This window comes from Seriola lalandi, unplaced genomic scaffold (genome assembly GCF_002814215.2).
Source record: "Seriola lalandi dorsalis isolate HSWRI2012SDOR001 ecotype SW California unplaced genomic scaffold, Sedor1 jcf7180002054883, whole genome shotgun sequence".
Taxonomy (NCBI): domain Eukaryota; kingdom Metazoa; phylum Chordata; class Actinopteri; order Carangiformes; family Carangidae; genus Seriola; species Seriola lalandi.
Window position 1 is genome coordinate 1,641,470 of NW_019525658.1, and position 9,265 is coordinate 1,650,734.

At 39.7% G+C, this 9,265-nt stretch overlaps 1 protein-coding gene across 1 annotated transcript in view; it reads right to left on the reverse strand.

The window, feature by feature from the left end:
- abca2 (ATP-binding cassette, sub-family A (ABC1), member 2) overlaps positions 1-7,332 on the reverse strand; it is a 104,297-nt gene extending 96,965 nt beyond the window's left edge. Inside the window, exon 1 of the mRNA XM_087171613.1 lies at positions 6,899-7,332. Within this exon, the coding sequence (XP_087027739.1) occupies positions 6,899-6,964 (66 nt within the window). The 5' untranslated portion in view covers positions 6,965-7,332. The remainder of the gene's footprint in view (positions 1-6,898) is intronic.
- Positions 7,333-9,265: the final 1,933 nt, after the last annotated feature.

Consider the following 9,265-nt stretch of genomic DNA (forward strand, 5'->3'; position numbering starts at 1 on the left):
TCACCAGTGTAAAAGTGCATCTTTTTACCCGCCCGGAGCTGTCTCCAGCGGTGGGAAGCCACACCAAGATTTACTCTTGTTTTCTTCTTTTCTTTGCAGTTGAACGTGGTTTCTTGTCGGAGCAGTCTTCGGGATGGAGATAAAGAACGCTTTCTAGGCCCTTCAGCCATCTCTGCGTATCTGTGATGCTAGTCAGGAGCTTTTTATTTTAGTCGGGAGCTGTTGTGTTACTTCAAGCTCTGGAGGAAGTTTTTCTTCGTCGCGGGACTGTGGGCGGGCTAGATGCTAAACTGACTCACACAGCATCTAGTGTCATAAAGTGGCATTACAACACGGTTCGGGACACAGCTAGTTTGTTTGTATGCTCAAATTAGTAAATATCTCTGAAATACAATAGATGGAGGTCTTGGTCATGACATTATCACTGTGGCTCCTTCACATGCTGTTGATAGTGTTAGTTCATTTTTTGAACATTTTAAACTAAAATTCTGGTCAGATCTTAAACACTACACCTTTAAAGCCATATGAAGCTAACTACTAAAGGCAGTGGTATAACATTATCTATTAGCATCTCGCAACAATGGAACATTGCTATATTGTGTGCAGATTTGGATTTAGTCTGAAAGTCAGTAGCCCAATGAATTCAATTCAATCAATCTACACTCAATAACCTGTAATGACAAAGTGAAAACAGAATTTTAGACTTTTTGCAAATTTATGAAAAAGAAAACTAAAATATCACATTGATATAAGTATTCAGACCCTTTGCTATGACAAATGTCATATGTCACAATCTGTATGTAAATGTGTAATCTGTAAATATAAAACACATTTCCACAAATACAAAAAATGAATTTGTTAATTCAAAAATATCTGGAAAATACAAAACAGACCTGCCAATACACAAATTCCACGATAAAAACATATGAATGTATTTGAATAGGTTCAATTCATTTACAAATAAATGAAAAATGTGAATATCTCTCGTTTGCAACTTTCAAACAGGCACTTGTGAATGAGTTTTCAATTTTTGAAACTCAATTCCATGCTTGTGGATTTTCACAAATGCTATTCCAATTAACAAATAAAAAATGTATTCATAAATGCCACTTGGCCACAAGCTTTCATCCACATCACACCTTGAGTCTCCTGCAACACACCTTGGAAAGAATCTTTTTGATAGTTTCCCTGTGTGATATATTCTGTTTTAGCAACCTGAATACGCAAAGTACAAGTAGTAACCAAAGGTTTTTAAATAAATAAGTGGAGTAAATCACATGAGCTTTACCGGTGTTATTTGGTATATTAGAACAGAGCTAAGCTAGCTGTTTCTCTATACTTCCAGTCCATATGCTTAGATAAGAGAATCTAATGCAGCTGTCTTTAACTACTTTATATGCCCCTGGGTAGTTTAATCAAGAATGCATATTATCATGTCATCATGTGTTTAATGTCATAAATCTGTATTTATATAGTATCTGTTTGTTGGAGTAATAAGAAGTATAATATTTACCTCTAAAATGTAGTGGACAAAGTTGTATAAAGTAGCATAAAATGGAAATACAAATTTGAGTAAATGTAGTTAGTTACTTTCCACCACTCAACAATTTTAAATTCCATTATGTACAGTATGTGTGTACCCTTCTTCTCTCAAATCCTACTTGATCATTTTTGAATTCTTTATGCAACTGGGCCACGATGTTCCTCTATGTATTAACTTGTGTCTTACCTCAGGTAAGTGCTGACTACATCATTGTGCTGCGATCAGTCCACAGGACAGCTGTAGTCAGGCTAAAGTAGAGCAGCATGATTATAAATCTATAGGCAGGAATGATGCAGCTGTTGCTATTATTATTATTATTACAGAGGCTCTCCAATGCAGTTCTCTTGCCTCCTCTCAGTTTGATGTCTGACGGTAGATGGGCTAAAACTGGCTGCCCCCCCACCCTCCCACCCACAGACACAAACACAAACAGGACACCAGTAATGGCAACCAGGAAGCCAGAGGACAGACCCATAATCTTGCACAACTTCAGTCACACCGTGTCTACACAGGAGGCGTATGGCATGAGCAGCAGTTAGCAGAGGAGCAGCAGCAGCTTCAGTCCACACAGGATGCGTTCAGGCACAGTATTGACAGTAGGTCACCCACATTTTGGTAGTGCTCAGACCCCACAGACAATCACTGTAGTTACACACATGCATGTAGCACGAGCTGTCAACACGTGTGAGACCGACAACTGAAAAAGCTGAAGGATATGGAGTGGCCAACTAGTGGGAGGGACATGGACCACCCAAAGAAACATTTTGGCCGTGAAAGCCAAAATGTGGTGCCACCATTCCCATCATATATACTGATCTTAATTATTGCATATTTTAATGAGTATGCCTTACTAATTATAAGCTTGTGGTGAATTAGGCTATGTTCACACTACTACAATTTAGCTTTAAAACAGATCTCTTTTGCTATGTTTTTGCCTACCGTCCACACTGCTCTGAAAACGGAGACTTTTGGAAACACTGCTGGACCTGATTTAGTTTGAAAACTACGGGGTTGTGTTGTAGTCTGGACGGGTGAAAACGGAGACCTATGAAAGCAATCACATAGACACCCATGATCGCTCCGTGATTGAGTCTCATCAGCCTCAACTACCAGTGGTGAATCATAGATGCTCACAAGTTATTTTTTTTTCGAGTCCAAGTCAAGTCTCAAGTCTCTTCTGGTTGTAATAAGCATTCTGCCCCCTGCTGCTGCCATACGCTCTGCTGACAACTTCATCACCATATCTTATGTACTGCATCATCATCACTCCCTTATCTATAAAGTTATACATGATACTAAGGGAGAGAACAGGGATGGAGTGGGAATAAAAGTCAGCCCAAACTTTTGACTTGGACTGACCCACCAGAACACGCCTGGAGACACCGTCGGATACGGTGTCACACTTCACAAGAATCATGTAGCAAACAGAGGAGAACAAACCGAGGAGAACACGTCAAAAAGAACAATCAGCACTTTAAACTGTGGTGCTTTTTGTCACTTTCCTCTGTATAAATTTGTAGTTAATAGTAGTTATAGAGAAAAGTTCAGCCTGGACAGTGCAGAACTAAGAACAGTGTGACGGATAAACAACAGGCTGCACTGGCTCATATTTCAAATTGTCTTTCCTTAATGTGTACAGTTTGTCCTGCACTGCTTGTGTTCTTTGTTGTGCATTTGTGTGTTTTATTTAATGTCTAATCTCTGTGCCTTTTAAATTACCCCCTAGGACTAATCAAGTTTATCTTATTGTCAAGAAGACTGTGCTATGTTTTTGAAAAAAAAGGGCAAATTTGGATATTGACCTTGAGTTTCGACCTTGAGGTCGTACACGAGTTGAAATACTTGGGAATCATTATCTTCACATTTAATCCAGATTTGGAGAACATTGGAACATTGGAGAAAAATAAGGTGTGCCAATTTTAAAAGGCTACAGCTGTTTCTATATCAATGTTCCAGATACATAATCAACATTTCATGTCTGCTGCATTTTTTAAGTCTGTTTATGTTTTTGTCATTTTGTCATGTTTGTGTGCTTTCTGCAAGCTGGTTTCTGCACTTTGGCCAAGGCTCATCAATGAGGGAGGAAGCTCCACTCTGTAACAACACTGTTCAGGGATAAGTCTTCTCTTCACCTGGTCGTGTCAGTTTCAGGAGTCACATTCTCCTAGCTACATGTTTTTGAATCACTTATCAATCATTTAAGCCAATCAAGTAGATTGCAGAAGTGCCTAGTGAAAAATAAGGTGTGCCAAATGTATTCATAAATACTGCAGCAGATGACATGCGGTCATTAATGAGAAATTGCTTGTCAGATTATCACAAAACTCACAGGATATGTTTCATAATATCGAACCACGTGTGTGAAACTATTTAGAAATGGCGGAATAAGGAGCCTGTACATGAGCCTGGTGCAAACTTTGTCATAAATCAGTCAGTTTGCCCAATTGTCACAAAACTTGATAGATATTTATGTTGAACTAGTTTGTCAATTACCAATGGGGGGGGGGCACAAAACTTTTCCATATGGCTTTATAGTATATTATCTTTCTAGGGCTTTTATTTTGAAACTGTTGTTTTGTTCTGTCCTAACGGCTTAATGATTGATTGATACTATCAGTTCAACAGTTAAATATCCTGGGACATCGTTAGCATCTGTCGTAACGATCCTCTGCCGAGGACTGAGGTCGGCCCGTTTATTCTATTTTGAGGTTTAACGTCAGTCCAACTCTGTCGTGTGAGCAGTAGTCTGGCTGTTCACACACATTACTCAGTGATTCTGCTCCTCTGCTCTCACATAGATAATAGTAATGACCTCATGAATGTGGGTTTCGCTTCTTTTGCAACAATGAAGTTAAAAGGACCATCATCCTTTGTGATGATCTGACAGGAGTGGCTTTCCTGTGTGTGTGTGTGTGTGTGTGTGTGTGTGTGTGTGTGTGTGTGTTTGTGTGCGTGTGTGTGTGTCTTTGTCTGTCTATCTCACACTCCTGATCATTCTGGTCCACTTTAACCCCTGTGTATTGGTATTTTTAATGGGTTACAGACACTCATCTATTCTAAATAGTACATTTTAATCTTGTCAGGTAATGGTTGGTTAACGAGCGTCACCTATAAGTAAGAAAAAAAACATCCCTAGTCTGCAGTAAAACAAATCATTACTTATTCAGTGTGTTGTCAGCCTAACAATGGCAGAATACAGTGAGTCATAATGGAAACGATGTCACTGGATGGATGTTGTCTGTAAAATTTACAGCTAGTGTCACAACCTAACCTTTGAGAATTGCTGTACTGTCATTCGCCTCTCATCTTTATAATTGCTGATGAATTGCACACACACAATCACACACAATCAAGAGATTAATGATGTTACGATGAACCATATGGAGACAGTTGACTGCTAATGCATGACAGCAATAATTTTACTTTTTGCAGCAGCGAATACTTAAACAAATCACTATATCAATTACAGTAATGAGCGCAAATGAGCTTTAACTGACGCTTGCAGCATATTTAAAATATGAATTTTTAATGTGGAACAATTTGGTAAAATATGCAGATGCCAGACTAGTTTTTTTAAATACTGAATAGTCTTGGTCCTTCCATTTTGACTGTTTTTTGTCAAGGAAGTAGGCACACTAGACCTGCTGATAGACATGACTGCCTAATTTACCTGGTCACCTAAGTGACTATTGCCCTTCTCTCTCCAAGCATCACATTACAGGAACGCACTTCCAGCTGATTTGAAAGACTTTACAACAAATGGCAGTTTTGCTACAAAGTTGAAAATCTGGTGACTGGAGAGAAACAAGAGCATCAACATGATGTATGATATATTTTCATCCTGCATTGTCCTTTAATATCTGAGTGCCATATGTGATGTCTAATGATGGCTTGCCCCACCAAAATCTTCATCTGCCACTGCTGCAGAGGAGGAGGTTAGAAGATACCCAGAAGTCACACCACTGTCACTCACAGAGCACCCACTACTCTGGTGTAAGTCACATGAGCAAGTCTGGCCTTCTCTGGACAAACTGAAAAACAGGTACCTTTGTATCCCAGGTATTAGTGCCTCAGCTGAGGGTGAGTCTAGAGACACCATCACAGCAGAGAGGAGCACCCTGACCTCAGAGCATGGGCTCCTCTCTGTCCTTCACTGTCCAAATGTCCCAAGGCCAGCAGCAAACAATAGCACATTTTATTTAGACTACACATTTTAATTCATTTCAATTTAACATTATTTGTTTAATGTAAGACTATGTTTTTTTTTGTTTTGTTTTTTTTGTTTTATTTCATTTCAATTTAACATTAATTTGCTTTCAAATTTCCCAGTTTCTGAAGGAGCTGCTAACTTTTGCTGGACAAGTTACATTGTTCAATATACCTGTAATAGTACAGTCGTTCACACACAGACTGTCATACAAACATTTTATGAACTTTATCTTGTTAGATAAACACATGTTGAAAAACTATGAATAAATCGCAATAATAAATCACAATATATGTTATGATATGTCAGCATATCACTAAATGTTTAAAATAGCAATAATGTTGTAGAAAGGCTTAAGTATAATGATGATATATCATGAGGCCTCTGGTGATTCATACCCCTAATAAATACATTTGATTTGACGTGGTTAGACAACAGATACTGTCAAATGATCATTCGCTCTAAAAACAATGTATTATTATCCTCTGTGATTATAACTTAAATCCTTCAGTCAGAACTGAAGTGGCAACAAGCAAAAACATATGTATAATATTCCTAATCCCCTTCAAAATTAGTCACACATCACTACATTTATATGCTCTCTCTCCAGAATTCTTTCCATCAAGTCTGACAATTGAACAATGTTATAGATGTTTTGAGGTTAGTATGAATCATTTCAAATGACTTTAGCATATCTATGATAGCAACACCAGGCCCTTCAAATTATCTGCAGCTTGTGGACAGAATAAAATAAAAACTTGAGCTCATGACAACACATCCTGGGCTCATATTCACTGCATAGGCCTATTCCACATTCAGGCTGTTATTAAACTGTTGTTTGTCCACTAACAACAACCTGTTTGACAGAATAAGCACAATCAGAAAAAGCAGTCTCCCAACAACACCCTGCCAGTGAACCAGTGTGGACATCATTATCACGTTCCCTCTGAAGCTCACTGCAGTGTTATTCTAATGTGTGATGGGAACATTTGCAGAGACAGGTACTGGGAGAATTAGCCCAAATAACGGCTGTGGACGATGCAGCAGCAGCGGAGCAGCTGAACCGACGCCCGTCTGCTCTCCATAGACGGACAACCACACACGACTTTAAAGCATTTCACAGACTGTCATATGAACAGATGTCTTACCGGCCCCCGCCTCTTCAGAGAGATGTTCTTCCACAGCAGGAGATGGAGCTGGTGCAGAAATCCCATTTTGCCTCCCACTTCTGCTCCAGTGTGTCCTAATTTTACCACATTAGCATACAGGCGGTGGCCTGTGACGAGGTTTAAATAACCGGAGAATCTCTATCCCATCCCCGGGCATCCATGTGCCTGCTCTGTTCCTGCGCTGAGATGTGTCGGCCTTCACTAATAACAAATAATATGACGCTTGTCTCCACAGTTTGTTGGAGAAGAAGAAAGATTATGAGCGGAGACAGGTGCTGGTAGAATTAGGCCACAATGACAGTAAAAAGCGTAACGACACTGTTTGTATTCCGTCTGTCATTCTCCGTGTGTCGGTCCATCACCGGCCAGCGTTTCCCCGGTGTCTGATTAGCTTTATTCCGTATGACTGTACTGAGTTGGAGCAGGTACCAGCGGGAACAGCATCACGTGAAGCGAGCCAGAGTAATGAAAACCAGCACTTCCGATCTGCCCTTTCAAAGCAAAAGCCAGAATATTTTGACTAGACACCAAACAGGTCGATTAAAAAAATTATTATTATTATTTTTAAATTTTTAATATTCTTTCAAAAAAAATCCATTAATGGTTATGCAGTATTTGCTGTAAATTATGTTTCCTGCCTTCTCCATACTGTCAAAAGTAAACTCTTGGAAAAATACTAAAGCCTTTATTTATCTATTTACTGGGCTGAAAGTATTCAAATTCACATATTGAGTCTGTTTACTGGAATCAGCCTGTAAAAGACCAACTTTGTACCCACTCTGTACCCACTCTGTACTGGTTGTTTGTCAGAATGTAAACTGGTTGTTAAATACATGGAGTCCCACAAAAAATACTGTGGAGATGAACATATTAATTTGTTTAATGGTAGAGATGCATCATGATGTGGGAAAAAAGACTCAAAGATGAACTGTTCAGATTTTGGTGGACGAAGATCAAGGTTCAAGGTCACTGTGACCTCACAAAACATGTTTTTGGCCATAACTCACAAATTCATACGCTAATTATGACACAATTTAACTCAAATGTCTACAAGGATAAAATGAAGTGATGACATTTTACATCTAAATGGTCAATGGTCAACTTCACTATGACATCATAATGTTCTGCAAAAACACCGGGAGGCAGTAATTCTAGTTTTATAATATATGATATATATGATACATGATGAGTGAAATAATCATCAACACTATGACTGAGTGTTTCCACCTTGAACTGCAGTGAACCAATGACAGTCTCATAAAAACAGATTCAGACAGCCAGGGTTTCATACATCACAAACCTAAGGAACCAATCCTGTCAACTTGTGGGGACAGTGGGAGGGGCTAAATAAACCTGAAACCTTGTCGGTACAGACAGAGAGAGCTAGCATTAGTACAACCACTAACACTGTCTCATACGCTGCCAGTTACACGCTAACAAACAACATAAACAAATAAAAGATGCTAACTATGCTAACCGTTCTGATCCGTCTGCTAGTCTCTGATTCTGGTCTCAACAGACTCCTCATCTGAGTCTGGGTTCTGACTGAGTTTCTCTGATGTTTCCTCCTCTAACCATCTTCATACTCGCTGCTCTTTCACCTGTCCACCTGGAGCCAGCAGGTGGTGGGCGGGGCTCAAGGCCTGATCCAGATGTCTCAGTCAGGAAGTAAGAGTAGATGTGCTTGAAATCACAGGCTGATCCAACTTGTGTGAATTTCATCACAGCAACTCATAATGTGACTCAGTAGTGTGTATGGCCCCCACGGACCTGTATGAGGGCCAGTCAATGGCATCGGTGCCTTCATCATTCAGGAACTGCCTACACACTTTGGGCTCATGAGGCCAGATGTTGTCCTGCACCTGGAGGAACCCAGGGCCCACTGCACCAGCAGTGACAAGGAGTCTAGCAAAACACAAAACTAGAGAAGAATCAGTCAGGAAGGATCAGGAGAGAGCAACTGTCTGTGGCCACCACATGCAAAACCACAATCACTTGAGCTTCCTAAATGGACAGATTGATATCCCTGTTGTTTAACTGACTTGGTGTCATACTATGATGATTAAGTGTTTGTGCAGTGTATAAACACAGGATGAATGACTGGTCTACTCAAACTAGTTAGTGCTCACAGTTCAGAATACTTGTTTAAAAAAAAAAAGAAAATCACTGAACACTTCACAGGATACAGCAAATATTTCACAAATACTGCCAGAGGGGAACCAGTTCAACTGGTTTGCCTTTGCTACCCTTGTCTGAGTGTCCTCAGCTCGGTGCTGCTCAGCCAAGTCCTGACATGACACATGGCACACTTGAATTTGTGATCGGTTGGATGTTATCGTCAAGTTC